Source organism: Anser cygnoides, chromosome 4, assembly GCF_040182565.1.
Source record: "Anser cygnoides isolate HZ-2024a breed goose chromosome 4, Taihu_goose_T2T_genome, whole genome shotgun sequence".
Taxonomy (NCBI): Eukaryota; Metazoa; Chordata; class Aves; order Anseriformes; family Anatidae; genus Anser; species Anser cygnoides.
The window spans coordinates 76,550,833-76,567,981 of NC_089876.1; the positions used below are offsets into that span (position 1 = coordinate 76,550,833).

The 17,149-nt window shown below is 41.3% G+C and overlaps 2 protein-coding genes and 1 long non-coding RNA gene across 3 annotated transcripts in view; 1 reads left to right on the forward strand and 2 right to left on the reverse strand.

Moving 5' to 3' along the window:
* On the forward strand, positions 1–15,437 carry LOC106038646 (uncharacterized). Its single transcript, XR_010831293.1, has 3 exons — positions 1–131; positions 7,376–7,495; positions 15,179–15,437. It is a non-coding gene; the product is annotated as an uncharacterized lncRNA (long non-coding RNA).
* Positions 2,067–7,025, reverse strand: PLA2G12A (phospholipase A2 group XIIA). Its single transcript, XM_013185235.3, has 4 exons — positions 6,744–7,025; positions 5,972–6,048; positions 4,669–4,834; positions 2,067–3,620 (listed from the first exon to the last, which is right to left on the reverse strand). Exons 1-4 carry the CDS (start codon positions 6,949–6,951, stop codon positions 3,502–3,504), a joined length of 570 nt encoding a protein of 189 aa, XP_013040689.2. The 5' UTR covers positions 6,952–7,025; the 3' UTR covers positions 2,067–3,501.
* CFI (complement factor I) overlaps positions 9,111–17,149 on the reverse strand; it is a 13,606-nt gene continuing 5,567 nt past the window's right edge. Inside the window, exons 6-12 of the mRNA XM_013185305.3 lie at positions 16,078–16,194; positions 14,867–14,905; positions 14,271–14,371; positions 13,519–13,634; positions 12,768–13,042; positions 11,393–11,494; positions 9,111–9,574 (exon numbers count right to left, since the gene is read on the reverse strand). Of these exons, the coding sequence (XP_013040759.2) occupies positions 9,357–9,574; positions 11,393–11,494; positions 12,768–13,042; positions 13,519–13,634; positions 14,271–14,371; positions 14,867–14,905; positions 16,078–16,194 (968 nt within the window). The 3' untranslated portion in view covers positions 9,111–9,356. The remainder of the gene's footprint in view (positions 9,575–11,392; positions 11,495–12,767; positions 13,043–13,518; positions 13,635–14,270; positions 14,372–14,866; positions 14,906–16,077; positions 16,195–17,149) is intronic.

Below are 17,149 nucleotides of genomic sequence, written 5' to 3' on the forward strand. Positions count from 1 at the left end.
CGCTCAGGACCGTGCGAGGGGTCCCCCTAAAGGCGCAGGCTGCTTCCTTCGCCTTGAGGCTTCAGGCGCCCGACATGCGTCTTCCTCGGGGCGCCCAGGCGTGAGGGGAGCCCCGGGGGGTCAGGCTGGAGGTGGGTTTGTAACCTCGGATTGTTTGTGCAGCACATCGCCCTTGGTCTTGGCTGAGAAGAGAGCCAAGGGGCCGACAGAGCGTGCCTGGGTGCCTTCACAAACGCCCGCCTTGTCAGCCCCTTCCTTATGGGCACCGATCACTGGGCGATGACAGAGCCGGGATGGTTTGGGGACAAAACCACCCTTCTGTAGCAGAGCTCAGGAGATTTGTAATGCTGTGGGTCTGAATTTCTGTGGCCCTTGGGTATGCTTAGCCTTCTGCAGATCAGTGCTGCTACAGGCACCAAAGGAGGTATGTGTAAGTGTGAACAAGCTCCTAGAGATCAATGCTGCTACAGAAGGTGGCTTTAAAGGGGGATTTGGGGTATTTTTACCTTGTCGGGCTTGTTTTACACAGGTTTATTCCGTGAATAACATGGTTTAGACAAGGTGTCTCCTTTTTGGTGGAGCTACAGGTATTTGTAACTGTCTTTGCTTATTTTCCCCTTGTTTGGACCTGTCATCCTCAAGCTGCTGTAGTCAGCTAGATCAAGATAAAATTGTTTAAAATGGTTTTGTGTATACTTCAGTCAAAACAGGATGCTATTTTATAATAGCATCTTTCTTACGCTGTAAAACATTTAGTCTCTTAGCAAGCAGATTCATTTCTTTTTCAAACTGCAGCCCCCAGACCTCTTGGCTCCCACCAGAGCTGCCCCTAAGCCCCCAGCTGCAGTAATTCTGTATGAAGGAGCAAACGGAGAGCCTAAATTTTGGGCTCCGAAACAGCTCTGTTCAGCAGTTTGCATTCATGTCAGCCATATTCCTTAGCCCCGCAGTTAGCTTAGATCTCAAGAAGCCCATTTTAAGTAAACATTTTTTTTTTCACTTTGTTTTGCTAGTGGCTAAGAGCATACTCAGTCAGCCATTGCGTTCAGCTGAGTCACCAGTAATTTGAGCACACATAGGAAGACGGAGGTAATGTTTGACTCTGGTGTGCATTTCCAGCTTATTTTAATGTGTTTTTGTTATACCTGCACGTACATGTTCAGAAAGTCTTGGATTGTTGCAGTAGCTCCACCCAAAGTGGGTATTATTTATTTATTTATTTATTCAGAAAGCATTGTGGATGTATCAAAACTGCAGATTGAAGAAGGTTGTTTGATTTTGGACATGCTACTGCTGCTCAAGTCATCCAGACAAGCAAAATAGCCTGAGGGACATAATCGTATTAAAACCTGTAACACATAAAAAAATCAGTGAGACATTTAAAAATAGTGCTATTGCCTACATGAAAGCACACAGTAATGAGCCAAATGCCAAAACTGCAATATAATATATATATATATAAAAGTTGTTAAATGACATTAGTAATCCTGAGGGTGATATCTAGGTTTCCCTTTGGCATTGTAGCCTGTAATATGTTTGATATAACTTGCAGGAAACTATAACCAAGGATTTCAGCTACAGGCAAAACTTAGGCAAAGGCTCCCTCAAATATAAATGCTTCCTTTGGTTTATTATCAGAACTATTAACACGTCATCTGTCATGTTATCTAGCCATGTAAAGGCTCTTTTTAGTATTATAAATAGTTTGAGGGAAACTATGAAACACTTTCATGATGTATTTGCAGGTTAATACAGAAGGGAACAAAGCCCAGCTCTTCCCAACAGTGAAAATTTTCTTCTATGTTCATTCATATAAGCACATAGTTGAAGTTCACTTTTACCCGACTTACCTAGTCGAACTGTGATATTATTCTGCACTCCCTGTGATAATGCATCATAGTTTTAATTTTAAGCAATGAGGGTAATTCAGAGTCATTTCAATTCTATGACAAAATAAATTTCACCGAATTCAGAGGAACCACAAGTTCTTCAAACACAGTTTTATAAAACTTGGCAGTAGTATGTCTCTTGCAGCGTTACTTAGTAGTCACAAACACAAAAGTATGGCCAAAGAACTTCAGCAGGAACTTTATTCTGAGGCACTTATATTGCATCATGTACAGTAAGCTCTAGTGAAAAACAAAAACGACACAAACAACCGGTAAAGCAAAAACATATAAAAGCACTTCCGGAGAGAAATCACAATCCACGAGTCAGGTAAATTTTAGGCTTTCTACACAGTCTCTGCTCCCCGTTCACCGATGCAGTATCTTGATTTTCAGTCGTCTTCAGTGGATTTCTAAGGCAAAACAGAGCAGCAGGACAGGATCTAATGCAAAAGTTAACTGAGGTCTGACAACTGGAGATTAGCAACAAAAGATCAGGACGGAGGACAAATCCCAAATAATACAGATATCTGATGATTTCAGCTAGAGATGTCACAGAAGAAATCGATGACAGAAATAAAGGCTCAGATGTTTGTCAGCCTCACAGAGGTCATGGGAATACACGACAGAAATACAAGCTCAAATTTCTGCCAGTGTCACAGCAGGCATTTTAAATAAAAAGGTTTGTTGGACATGCTGACCCTATCCGTGGAACCTTCTTCTAGTTTTCAATCAGAACTGACTAAATGAAAGCAAATATGAACACAGTAACCAAGTGGTGCCACAAAACAAATATAAATCAACCTCTTCGAACAATATATCCTTTCTATGCATATAATACACAACACGTTTTATTTGAAAAATAAACACTTGAATCGTTTTTAAAATTATGTAACATTACAAATACATTCCAGCAGTTTCTCAAATCAGAAGTATATCCTTAGGTCGCAAACTGTTCATTTTAGCAGTCAAGCCTTAGAAGGATCAACTTATTTGATCTGAAAAGTGCTGCAAAAGTAAGTTTGATACAGAATCAGGTAGAAATACATAGTGCAGATATATACCCTTGCTTAGGGCTTTTTTTTGTTTTGTTTTAAAACAAACCCACAGGACAGAATACGTCGGAAAGAACTGAAGGCAGTTGTACCAAAAGCATGAAAGTATTGGCTATGCAAGATGCCATATTAACTCACACAAAACACTCTTTCCTGATAGATCTTATCAGGAGCATCAACTGCTCGGAAACCTAACATTTGACCTACATTAAAAATCACCTGAGAATTCAACTCTTCTGTGCCTCTGATTTCCTCACTGTGCATTTTTGTTTTAATTTAAAATAGCACTGGTGTTTTACAATAGCATACCCTCAGTGTATGTCCACCAAAGGAATCTAATTTCAGTTTCCACGCTTCTAGTGTAAAGGGAAAGATAACGAAGACTTGATACTTTTTTTTTTTTTAAACATGAGGAAGAATATCACAGTAACTTTCAAACCAGTTATTCACATCAGCATTTAACATATTACTTCCTGGAAAGTGTAAAGCTTTAGCTAAAGTCTCGCTTCATTCCAGCTGAGTCTTTTACTTCATTCTGAACCGTAAGATGTCCGTATCTTTCAGAGATCTGTCTTATCCTCATACCGACACATACAGGCAGCTCTCTGGCTGTCCAGGTATGGCTTACATCCTAAATGTATAACTGCATCGAACAACAGCTGGACAGTTGATTCACAAGCTGCAAGCAAAGAGAAGTTAAGTGAGAAGTACTCTTTAGATGGACTATGAAACTACTAGACATGACTCTGGTAAACTGAGAAGGATTTTAAAAAGCAATCTGCTCTGGGCATAGCGAACAGACTGTCAAACCAAAGACTGAACCAATACAGAATCATTAACGTTGTGAATGAAGGTATTACTTACGCCAATGAAAACAAACAAGAAAGTTCATTGAATATGGTATGTTACCAGTGTTAGAAACATCACTTAGTTCTGGCAAGATGAAAGAACTGTTTTATCCCTCGCTTTTTGCATCCCGATTTATGCAAAGGTTGCTACCTTTAACAGCAACTCAACAGAATTGAGCAAACATTCATCAGTTTTGACACAAAGCACTAGCATGATGACTTCTCTGCAGTTGTGTGGATCTGAGAAGTTCAAACAGAGGCTTGTTCTAAAAACTGACTGTTCTCGGTGGGACTACTTACTGTAAAAGTGCCATTGTCCAAGTTAAGTGTGGTTATGTCATGCATTGATCAGATGCAGGCCAACAATCAGAAGGAATCCAATCATAGGATTATGGGCTGTTCAGGAAAAACCTAAAATGTATGCACTAAGGGACAGCATTAACTGCTTCCACTATCACAATATATTATTCTAGTATCTTATTTCATAAAAGGAGACAATTCAGTATTGTCCTACTGTTTACTAGCAGTGACACGTAGTAGACATTTAGAACTCAGCCAGCAAAACAGTGAATATTGAGCTACACTACAGCAAATGCAACAATTACAGTTATACGTATGTTTTGATCAGGTTGTATTCCTGTCTAGGTACTCCTACAAGGGAATCATTATTTTTTCCCCATTTTAGCCCTGATCATTTTCCTATGCTGTGTCATTGCTCAGCTGTACGAGTGTCTGGGCTGCGTGACAGAGGGACCGAACAAGGCATCTTTCAGCAATAGCTTCAGCTTAAGAAAATGTGGCATTACTGTGCTGCACAAAGATTCTTTGCCAAACAAGCTCAGTTAAAGCTGGAAAAACAAAGGCATTTTTCAAGCTTACCCTGTACGCTCTCCGATATTCCAAGTGTTTTCTGCACATCTCTGCAAATTTTGGAGAGGCAGGACTGAAACTGCTCATCACAGTCATTTTTTTTATTGCCACAAGTATCGTAACATCTGTCGTGGTGATTGCAGCACTTTGTCATCGAAGGGATCCCGATGTCAAACTGTGAAGAAAATCCCCCCCACACCATTGGTGGTACAATTAAGATTGGAATCTTGAGATATTACATAAGGAAGATACAGTCTATGAATATGATAGAATACAAAAGTTAGAAATTAAGAACTAATGCAATCACTCCAGCTGTCATTCAGTTATCTCTGTAGTTTGCTGTTCACCGCTAGTAAGCTGTGCTGACTTGACCCCGGCCAGCAGCCAAACACTTACACAGCTGCCTGCTTAACCCCTGCCCCCTCACAGGACAGGGGAGAGAATAGGAAACGCAAAGGCAAGACAACACATAGTTCTCGGTAAAAGTTTAATAGGTGACCAAAAGAGGGAAAAAAAAAAAACCAAAGCAGACTGATGCCTAGCATGTTCCAGAGCAACAGCCACCTTGGAAGGTAACTCCTTCCCCTCGCTCCCTTCTTTTTCCACTACGCCACTTTTACTGCTAACCAGGATGCTACACGGTACGGAATATCCCTTCTCTGAGTCAGCTGTCCTGGCTGTGTCCCCTCCCAGCTTCCTGCCCAGCCCCAGCGGGCTTGCTGGGCAGAGTGAGGGAAAAAAGAGAAAGCTGTAACGCTGTGCAAGCATTGCTCAGCAATAGACAGAACCAGAGGTGTGTTACCTATCGACACTGTTTTAGCCCCAAATCCCAAACACAGCATGATGCAGGCTGCTATGAAGAAAGTTAGCTCCATCCCAGTCAGACCCAGTACATAAGACAACCCGTATTTTCTTTAAAGGAAAATGGATTAGCGTTGGTAAGGTGGGAGCCAAAACCTCCACTCTCACAGGGCTACTGTTCAGTTGTTCAGTGCTTTTAAGACTGTGAGAACGAAACATTTTTGGTTAAAAGATTAGAAGTTAATCATCATCACTATTTTATCCCTATAATATTTATGATGCTGATGAAAATATTTACATTTTGTTCATTTATAATACTAGTATTTCCCACGTGTTGTTACCAAAGCACGTGCTGGAGCTGATAAAGGCAGGGATTTAGTACATGGTCTCAGTGCTCCTTACAAGCTTCAGATGTCTCATCCTTAGAATACGGGAGGAAGGAAACACCCGCATCGAGGAAATTCCACGTATGAAAATCCACACGCACAAAGAAACCCCAAAATGGACTTACCTGAACCCCAAATAGAGGGGATCCACAGCCATTTGGTGGTGAAGGTTTATACCCGTAGCGAGGAAAGGGCTTTGATCCTGTAAAAGGCAATTTATAATACCTCAGATATATTTTTCCGCAGAATTTTAGTACCGTCAAAACTCACCGCAGCCATTTGCTGGGCTTGAGACGGCTGTATTTTTGGCATAAGCATGTATTCAAGCACCTGAATATCACCGAGTCTTTCCAAATTACGGCTTAGGAGCACTAAGCACTTTGTCAACAAGGGGGGATAAGACACCTGAGCAAGTATTCACTTTAGTTTCTATATTAAAAAAAAAAGAAGTCTTGAGTCACTACAATCGATGCATGAGAGTCACTACAATCGATGCATGACTTGTGTGCAATACACAGGATTATATTTAAAAGGAATGGCTCTTCGAAGTACTAATGAACTTTAAAGCGCTCCATGCTTTGTACGCAGCCAGTATGCTGACAATCCTAAGGGTTAAACGAAAAACACACGGAACGAAACGGATCCGACAGCAACCCTCACCACCCGGGCGTTTACACCTCCGCAGCCCGCTGAAGCCCCGTCCCCCCGCCAGGGCGCAGACCTCGCGCCCCGACCCAATCCGGATCCGAATCCGGATCTGGGAAGCGACCCTTCACCTCCTTTCGCTACCTCGCGACAACAAGGCCAGGGCACGGCCGCGGCCCGGCGCTTCCAGGCACCGCCAAGGAGCCTGGCCCGGGCGGCCATTTCCCTCCTTCCCCGCGGCGGCCCCCTCACCGTCGCTGCACTTGTAGTGGCACAGCCCGTCCTCGCCGCCCAGCAGGTCGAGGGCGGCGTTGAGGTACACGTCGATCTTGTGCACCCCGTTGCGGATCGTCTTCAGCGTCAGCCGCCAGTCGGGGGTCCGCGGCGCCTCCTGGCTCGCACCCAGCCAGGCGCAGGCCAGCAGCGGCAGCAGCAGCGGCAGCAGCGGGGCGCCGGCCATGCCCGGGGCCGGCCGCTCGCCTCGAGCCCCCGCCGCCTGCCCGCCGCCATCGGCCCGCCGGGCGCCGCCCCGAGCCCGCCTCCGGGGAGGCGCCGCCAAGCCTGAGGCGGCGACCCCAAGGCTGAGGGGACGCCCCTAAACCTGAGGGGACGCCCCTAAATCTGAGGGGACGCCCCAAAACATGAGGGGGCCGCTGGAGGAGTGGGGTGGCGGGGTAGGGGGTGGCCGTGCCTCAGTGCTGAGCGCTGGGGATGTGGGGTCTGTGCCTGCAGAAAACCGACCGAAATGAGCCCGCTTGCTAAACCTCCCAGTCCATACCCATGCCTGTCTATATATATTTAAATCCTACATGCTCCTTAGAGGGGGGTGAAGTGGAGCCGTGTGGGAGCTGGCTTAGTTTTTGTAATGAAATCTTTGTTTTAAGGTGCATGGGATTGCCCCGAGCGTGCTAGCATCAGGATCTCAGGAGAAAAGTAACTGTGGTGAAAAACGGGAGATGGAGAGAAAACACTCCAGATAGACAGTCAGAGTGGGAAGATACACGGTAAATACGGTTTTTTTCTTTGCACCCTCTGCATTTAGTATTAATCAGAGTTAACTGAAGAAATAGGTGGCAAAAGTTGACGTATGCTAAGTCAAACAAAAGAGGGAGCTCTTCCTACACCTGTCCTGAAAGCAGCCTTTCCCTATGATTACTACATAAAGACCCTGATTCAGCAAAGTATTTCCAAGGAAGAAATATGCTTAAATGCTTTCCTAAATAGGAAGCTTTGTTAGGGGCAGGTAAGAGTAGTAATTCATACCCTTAACTTCAGCTATTGGTGACTGACAGGGTCCTTACTTGATAAATTCGTGCTGATTTTTCTGCGAGACAGTGGAAGATAAAGAAAAGTCAGGGAAAACATAAAACTTCTGTCTGAAGCAGACAGTGTTGAATTATTAAAAAACATAGCCACCAGCAGCAAAAAATGCAACAAAACACACAAAAAGCACCTCCCTCCCCCTGTCAACAACTTGTGTGAACAAATGCTATTGATTCAATGGGATAATTCATTGAGAGAGATAAAGTAAAATAGATATTAAAACTCTTGTAAATTAGAATCCAGTGAAGTATGTTATAAAACTCTTGAGCGGTTTGACAGGACTGAGATGGTCCTGAAGTCATTTAACAGTTCTGTGTTGAAAGTACCAATCCAAAAACCGAATTCTGGCCCTTTTAAGAGCACAGTGCTAGTGTCTCTTCTGGTTGACTGCATAATTCTTTTTGTGGATAACCCTTGCTGAATGTCTCAGCTTCCGTGTCAGTTAATGCAGTGGCACAATTCCCCCTGACTGCATAGTACAGGATCTGGCCCTTGTAAGGATGTGGTTTGGTGTTTTTTTTGTTTGTCTTTTTCTTTTTCACATTATTTTTTCATGCTTCTGTATATTGCTGTAGGAAGCTTGTGCTAATTTGAGAAACTTTTTTCTGGCTGAGAGTATTCATTTTAAGTTAAGGTCTGTAACTTGTTTGTGTAGAATTAAATCTATATGCGTAACGTACAGACTTTTTATGTATTTATATTGTTTTATAAATGTGTACACAAAAAAACCCTATATGATGTCAAGAGTTTGTCAGATGCTGGAAATACACATACACAGGCAACCTAAGACAGTAAAGACACTTTTTATTTAGTTTATGTTAAGTCTTGAAATTCCTCTGTTCTTTGTGACTAGCTGTGGTTAAATTAATACAAAAATTGCCCTAAGCTAGATGATCAGACACAGTGTACTAACTACATTAAAAATTGTCTGAGTTTTTAGTTGAAAGAATTACCACCAGAGTAATCTTTGAGTAAGAAACATCACGATCATATTCAATCCGTCAGTTAACAGGGGGTCTGAAGTCTAATTTCTCAGTAAGCCTACAGAATTGACTGCCAAGCAAAGCAGCATCCTGAGGGTTTCTAATGACCTAGACCTTGAGATGATGGAATTCTTTTCAAGTTCTGTGCTTGCTGTCCTTTCTGCGATGCTTGCATATTGCTGCTGCAGTCATTTCCCAAGCACTGCTTTCACTATGGTTGTCCATTTAAAATAAATAAATAAGCAACAACTGCAGCTGAAATACAACGTGAGGTATGGAGAGAGGAAAAAAATAATGACAAGAAGACAGACACTTCAAGTTCCCTGCAGTAAGCATGGATTTATTAGAGAATTTTGCTGTGAAGTCATGTCACCATAAAATTCTTTTTCTACAGGCTTCTGCAAAATTGTGGTATTCACAGAGAATTAAGCATTTTCAAAATACATTATTTCAAGATTTGTACTCATAGTTGCTAAGGCACATGGCTGCTGATTGTAAAAAAGGACTAGTGTTCATTATCGCATGGATGATAACAAGGAAGTATTTCGTTTCCTGAGCTTCAGATATTATACCGTGAAATGAGACTCCTTGTCACGTGATGGCTAATCCAATCATAATAGCTGGCGACTTTTGTGTAGACACCAGGGTGACCAGCCTCCCCGCAGTTTTCACCCCAGCTCACAACACCCCAGACATACGCCACGTTTTCTGCATCAAAACAGACCAAGGGTCCTCCTGAATCCCCTTTGCAACTGTCTATGGAGCCATCATAAGTACCTGGAGCAAAAAAGGAAACAAAAACAAAAGTTCATATACAAGCGAGCACACAAAGGAACGCACAGGAGTTTTTTTAGGTCTGTGTCACTGCCTGACAGATGTTTGCCTAATGGTCACCAGTACTGGAGGTTCCTAACCTCTTTGGTCTATCACTTCCTATTTCTTTTCACGAAGGGCCCCTCTTTATAATTGTGACTGGCCCAAATGCTCATTTGCTTTGACATCAGTGATATGTTTCTTGGTTTACCCTGTGCAATAGAGAAGAATTCAGCCATATTGCATATTATATCATTAGAAGAAGCTCATAAAAAGTGGAGGAAAGTTAGAACAAAATGGCAAAAAAGATTTGTAGGCTGATTCCTATGGAAGTGAAGCTACCATGATGTGTGTATGCTGAGGTGTCTGCCGTTGGTGTCCTCTCCACCCAGTAGTTCATTGGCCAGTTTCATCTGAACTACACGGAGAGGTAGCAGCCTCAAAATTAATTGCTGTACAGGCCTTATGGAAAGAGGTGGGCAGGCCAAGGAGAAACGTGAATGATGGGATGGGAGGGAGCGCAACTGTCTTCAACTGAGTCCTTGCAGTTAGGACACTTATTGCGGACCTTCTGGAGCAGCAGACAGCAGCCCTGAGACACAGCGTGTAGGCTCAGTGCTCCTTACAAGCTTCAGAGGTCTCAAAGCTGCTTGTTTTGCACTTCAGCAAATTTAGTGCTCCTGAAGAAAAATGAATTAAGATTGAAGGGTGTGATACTGACAAAAACATTGCCAGCAAGCTAGAATACAATTTATGCTTTGTCCTGGAGACTCAGTTAAAGTGTATTAATTTTTAACATCCTTACTCCTCTTTTCTGCTTGGTTGTTTGACCTAGTAGTACGAGGGAACCCACACTCAGCATGACCCTGTGTTTTTAAAAATGTAACATCTTTCTCAAATCTCTACATTACCAAGAAAGAGCATTCTGAACGTTTGAGAATTGGAATGACTAATCCTATAAAGCTAGATTTTGTTGCCCTTACTCAGTTGAATTAATAACTTGTATAACTTGTATAACTAACTCCAGTGGATACCCGTCCCTAATTCCAAAGTTTGTATCCGCGTCAGCCTCATGCTTATAAAAACTAGATATAAAAGCCAAATCATTTGTGATTTTTTTTTCGTGGTAAGTAGTTTGTTTAAATATTGCCTTTACTTTCAGAGTTAAACAACAGTTGAAACTATCTGTCCTGTAAGTTGAATGCTCATTGTTCTTTTAGAAGTGTATTTGGCAATACCTTTTGTTACTTGAGAAGCAAAAATGTGTTCTCAAAATGCTTATTTTAGTACTAGGAGTGACAACCGGTTTCCTGGCCAGACTAATCTTGGTTTGAAAAGTTTATAGTATTTTTCCTGGGGTGCAGTTTGCTGGTAGCAAATGTCCAAGCAGATAAATGGTCATATCCTAGTCAACAGAACTACGAATGTCCTCCAAGAAAGGCACTTGCTTAAAGATGTTCCCGGATCAGGATAAAATAAAGGTTGGAGGAAGTTCAGTGGGCTGCAAAGTGCTTGTGTGTTTAGAAAACACAACTCCAACTGCATGCTGAAATTTGCCCACAAGGACCAAAACTTGGCATACTGTCATCATAACTGTTTATATATAGCTATGGAGCAGTGGTGCAGATAGGCTGCAATGGCTAGCGTTTTGCTAGTGGTGACACAGTGGCATTTGGTTTATCGTATTTTCCAAGTCTAAAAGATTTCCCAGCCAGTAACGTCAGACCTTGGAAACTGTGGGTTTGATAGTAAAGAAATTATAGTAAGAAAGTTCATGCTTGCCTGCACATGCCATTTTCTTAAAAAATCGTCCTGGATACAATTCAGAACAATTCGGAAATAAATTAACATTGCCCCACTTGAGCACATACTGTTTGGTATAACCTAGAAAAGAAAAGCATAATCTTTTCTAAGTTAAAAATGATAAATGCATGACACATTTAATATCATAAATTGAAAGTTACATATTTGCTTATCTATTGAATATAACCTTAACTATTATAGACGAGGTATGTTAAACTGCCACTAACACTCACCCCATACGTAATGCAGTACCTTGGCCATATGTATCAAAATAAAAGCAGCGTGGTTTAATTGCAGCATTAAATACAGTAGTTTCATTTTGTTGTATTTTTACCCTTTCCCTTTTCTTGTCCTCCTCAATTTTTTTCCATGTTTTCCATATCAAGGTCTCCATACACCGGGAAACCAGTATATTGTTTTCTACGAAATGGAGAAATGCCTCCAATCCTCCTTGTCACCTTTTTTCCCAGTTCTTCTTTTTGAGAAGAGGGGCCCAGACTTTGAAGATACAGGTGAACAATACATTACAAGGTTAAGGACGTTCTCTGTTTTGTTCTCTGTCCATTTGCTCATAATTCCCAGCTCTGTATTTGCTTTAAGGACTGCTACCGAGTTTGGACAGAAAAAGCCCCACAAACAGCACGCGGCAGCTCTGACACAGGGCTGCAATCACTCTGTGATATGAGACAAATCTTTGAAAGTGCGACTGCATTGGACCGCTCCGTCCCCGTGCAGCCCTCCTGGGGTTGAACTTGTACACGGCTAAGATGTGCTCGGATGTGCCAAGTTTTGTAACTGCTGGCTGAGGCTCGGGTCCGGGGACGGGGCAGTGGCTGTGGGCCATGTGTTCGATGCCATTACCAGCTCTCCACAGCTAAGGTAAATCTGAGATCCGTAATTTCAGCCACCTCTGGATGCCTAGGAGGTACTGAAACGCTCTCATCTCCTTTGAGAAGCGTGTAGGGGAACAGCACAGCAGTTTCCTTGCTACGTGCATGTCCTCCAAATGCTGCCATCTGACTCCTGCCACCCCGCTCCCACTCCCACGCTCTCTGCTCCGCTACCGACACCAATGCATGTGCTGCCAGGGGGTCATCCTGCTCAGGGAACTGAACGTTTCTTTTGGTCAGGGCAGTTCTCAAACAGAGGTGTTCTCCACAGCAATTTACTTAATAGTTGAGACAACAGAGGAAGCAGTGCAGAAAAGAGAACAAAGTGGCAGCCCGGTGCCAAAGCACGACCGATGTTCTCTGTGCTCAGCCTCCTGTGAGCATTTTCAAAATGAAAGCTGACCACACTTTGAAGCACGGTGATAAAAATAATACATTCTAGTAGTAAGCACTAAATCAAATACCTTTCTCAAGTCCCCATCCAGAAACCTTGCATTTATCACCAGTGTTGAACATATACTCTGACCAGGGAATGCAGGCAGGCGTGCTGTATTTCATGGAGCATTCTCCTTTCCCATGACCTTTCAGCTCCATCAGAGCAATGTCATTTTCATACGTTGCAGCATTATAATTCTCATGGATTATCAGTTGCTTTAGCCTGTAGGTGTCTGTCTCTCTGTCGTACCGTATTGTATCCAACAGTCCAATCCAGACACGGTACAGGTGAACTCGAGTTGCTCTGGAAAAGAAACGATGAAATAAAATATGTTTTGTAACCTAGCACAGGCACTGTGTGTTTCACTTAGCCATAAACTTTTGCATCTTATCAAAGTTTCTGTAGAATAAAAATTCATACTGCGTACATATAGCTTCTTTCTGGACTTGATGTCCAGGTTTTTCTAAAGTGTAGCAAACGCAAGGCTGATGACACTTACTGCTGAGTACTGCAGCTAACACAGGACAAAACCCCTAAAGGCCATCCTCTGTGTTTAGTGCTGTCTCGTTAAACTCATCAGTGCTTTTTCATCTTTCTACTCACAGCCAAAACTCTCTCTCTGAATCTCCCCTGTCAGTAATGTGAGTGAGTCGCTGTCTTCAGTTGTTTTATTCAATAGGCAAACAGGAATTAGCAAACAAGTAGCTGAGAAGGGCAATAATGTCCAAATTAATCTTTCTACTTTGCAAAGGAATCATTTCCCAGGTTGTTGTTTTTACCTGACACAGTGTGCAGCAGTCAGAACCCAACAGCCACCAATATAAACCCCTCCACAGTACACTGTTGCACCTTCAGTGCCAGTTTCTTTAATTGCCACTTGCCAAGGGAATTCACCCTATTCAAACAACAAAAACCCAAATAACGTGAAATTATAATTGTACTATTTTTCATGCATAAAGGGAAAAACAATCCTTTGTATCACCTCATCTCCTTGACTAAAGCTGACTGTAAATTCAAAATCTGATGTTGAGAAATTGCCCATAAATTGGGCTCTACCCAATATATAGGGTATAATTAAATAGGATATAGTATAGGACATAAAGGGTGCATATTCTAAATTACAGCAGTTTTGCTCAATCTTCTGACTTTGTGCAATGCCTCCCTCCCCCCAGCTTTCTGTCATGAAATTCCTAGTCAGAGGAACAGATGTAGAATCTGATCTGGTACGATCAAGTATTACATTTGTCTGTATTCTGTTCTGTTAGAATTGTCATTTCTAGCTACATTTTTAAATATTCTGCTGGATCCTGTAATGCTCCTTTTTGCAACCTGGTGTTTTAGTTTATAAATTGTGCTCCTCTTCACATTCATTCAGTGCAGCGCCAGTACTGCTGCAAAACATGAAACCAGTGTTGTTGCTGATTTTGTTATTTCTGCATATTTTAACAGAAGAATGATAAAACCCATTTAATTTGATACTGAATGAATGCAGATGAGCACATATTTGTTAAGGTTTGCTTGTTGTTTTTACCTTGCTTGCAATTTCTCCACCTACGATTCTTTTCCGTCGAGTTAACGTGTGATTAACACCACAGTTTATTTGGGGAAGAAATGTCTTTGTCAGTTTTCTTTCTTTAACAAAAAGGAAAAATGTGTCTCAGAATTCAGGCATTCATTCTCTGTTTGGAGACAGGTTTATCTTTATCTTGAAATCACAAGTGCTGGGAGTATGCGAGTAGCTGAAGCAGCAAGAAAGCAAAGACCAAAAATTTCAGCATCTGTTTTTGTTTTGAAAATTGCTTATGTCTTAGCATCACATTATTTCTTTTTATTTTCCACTGTTGCTAGCGTTCAGAAAAAAAAAAAAAAAAAGCAGTTCCCATAGATTTGCTTGGAGTTTACCTCTGTCAGCTGCCAAAACATGCAGATGTGGATCCTCGGCCAGGATAAATTATTATGGCATTCTTGAAATTAGTGGAAAGTGAGGCAAATGGTAAGCCCCTGAGTGTGTACTCCTAAATCATCAAGTCCACATATCTGAGTGTTCTGGATCTGGCCAGCTGGCTGGTAGCTAGAAAGCCACTAATAAGCAGGTATGGGGTGTTTCATGGATGGTTAGTTACTTACCTGTATCCATACTGTAATATTCAACACGCTTTGCTTTGCCTGTGGTGGAATAATAAAATACTAAAAATTTTTGCAAATATTTAAAATTGCTCTGTTACTTAAATGTACGTTTGTGTGCCAAAATCATGGTACACTTTTAAAATGTGTAGGTGTGCACCATTTCACACGGACAAAAACATCGTTTAAGCATGGTGCCTACCGTTTCCTTTACTAGGCACTCTTTGGCTGCCACAGCCTACAAGTGACCTACATCCAGCAGATAGACACTTGTTTGTAACTATATGACATCTACTCTTATTTTCTTGCCTACAGAACTCTTCTGCAAAGGAACCCTGTGAAATGGCCTCCTTTCTTTTTTGATCTCTACAGCGATAGCCCATTCTCCTCCACCAGGAAACACCAGAAATTCCTCCTCCTGCCCCACCAACTTTTTGGAGCTTTCTGAAGCCCAAAGGAGCGTTAGATAAAAGGATTATTTTTTTTCTTTCTGATTTAGATGCTGCTTCTGTATTCTGTGTACCTCCTTTAATAGAGTAAAGGAGGTTACTCAACACGAGAATAAATTAAATGCTTCCCGAATCTGGTTTGTCAGCTTTTATTCAAACAAAATGCCCATTGAATTCAGTTCCTAAGTAGGGGCTGAGGATTGGGTCTGTTCTCATATTACTGACAACAGTGTTTACCTTTCGAGTTCAGTTTACCGATTACCATGTACCAAAAATGTTTACTTTTTGGCTTTAGACTTTGTCTCTTAGCAGAGCAAGGAAAAACATCTAAGTTCAAAACAAAATCTTTTCGATGGTGAGGAGAACAGCACAGAAGAATTATTATATTAACTGTTCATTACATGTGAGGAAGATATTCCTGCCAACTCTGTCTACATTTTCTTCAGAAATATGAGATATCAGTTTGATAGATGGCCAAATAAGCAAAAGACATAATCTGCTTTATATCTCCTAAAATGTCACCTGTTTTTTATTTCATTTAGTTTTCTGGCCATTCTTTTCTAGAAGGAAGGCAAGGAAAAGTACCTAACCTTCTCTTAGTCTCCTAGTATGTAGAGCATACCATAACATCAGAAAGACTAATTCTCGCACGCATTTCGATTTTGCTAACCTGTTAAATAAGTTAATAATATGCATTGTGTAGTCTCTAGGTGTAACTTAGCATAATGAAAGGAAAAGAAATAAAAATATGTCTCAAATGGAAACCTGAGCAGAAAGCTTGAGCTTCATCCTCTCCTGTGAGGCAGTCAACTTCTTTGTTACAGACATTCTTATTTGGAATACATATATTTGACCGACAGTGGAAACTGTTGTTTCTGCATTCTGTAATATAGGAGAATTCCAACTTAAAATGTGAACACAATATAATATCCATGTTATGGGGGACTTGGCTGTTCATAAATAGATCGTGAAAGCAGGCTCTGTAAGTGTAAAATGAAATGAATACTTGGCTCTCTTCATTTTACTATCTTGATGTTTGTTTTAAGACTTAAAAAAAAAAAAAGTCTCTCTACAAGTTCAGTACTGTAGTTTTAGACATGGGTATCACTCCTTACCAGTTTCACCCCCATGTGCCTACACTCAACCTCAGCCAAAGGACCTCCAGTTTTACCAGCATTATGGATCATCTCAGATGAGGAATTTATGATGCTTGGGTCAAATTTCCCTCCAAAATCAGAGTCCGAGTTAGGCTTTTGACTGAATGTTATACATGTAGCACTAGGAATTGAGTCCTATTTTGAAATTACTGGCTTTAGTAACTTATTTCTTCTAAAATTCTCCTTCTTTTTCTAAAATCCATACAGCTGAAACGGAACTATTTTGGTCAAATGGAATTTGAATAAATGTCCTCTAAATAAATGAAGCCACAGGTACTTATTATTATTTCCAAAATTCCTGTCGCTACGTTTTCATGATTACCAGATTAAATGTACTGACAATTATAAAAATACAAAATCAAGATTATTTAGGGGTAGTGATGGTATTTGTAACCCACATTACAGTTTGGCGCCTGAAACCCAACTTCTGAACGTATTCTCCTGCATTCAGATTATGCTAGATCTGCTTTTAATAAAAGTTGTTACAGCTGGAATTGCAGGTGCTGAAAGAATGACACGAACATGAAGGTGTTAATGAACACCTATGCAACGGGAACTGTTCACACACATTCTATGGATAATCTCGTATTAGTAAGAAATTTAAGAAAGATCTTACTTTGGATTAGAGGTAGCTCATTGGAAACAAACAAACAAACGTTTTTGATTAATTACTATTGATT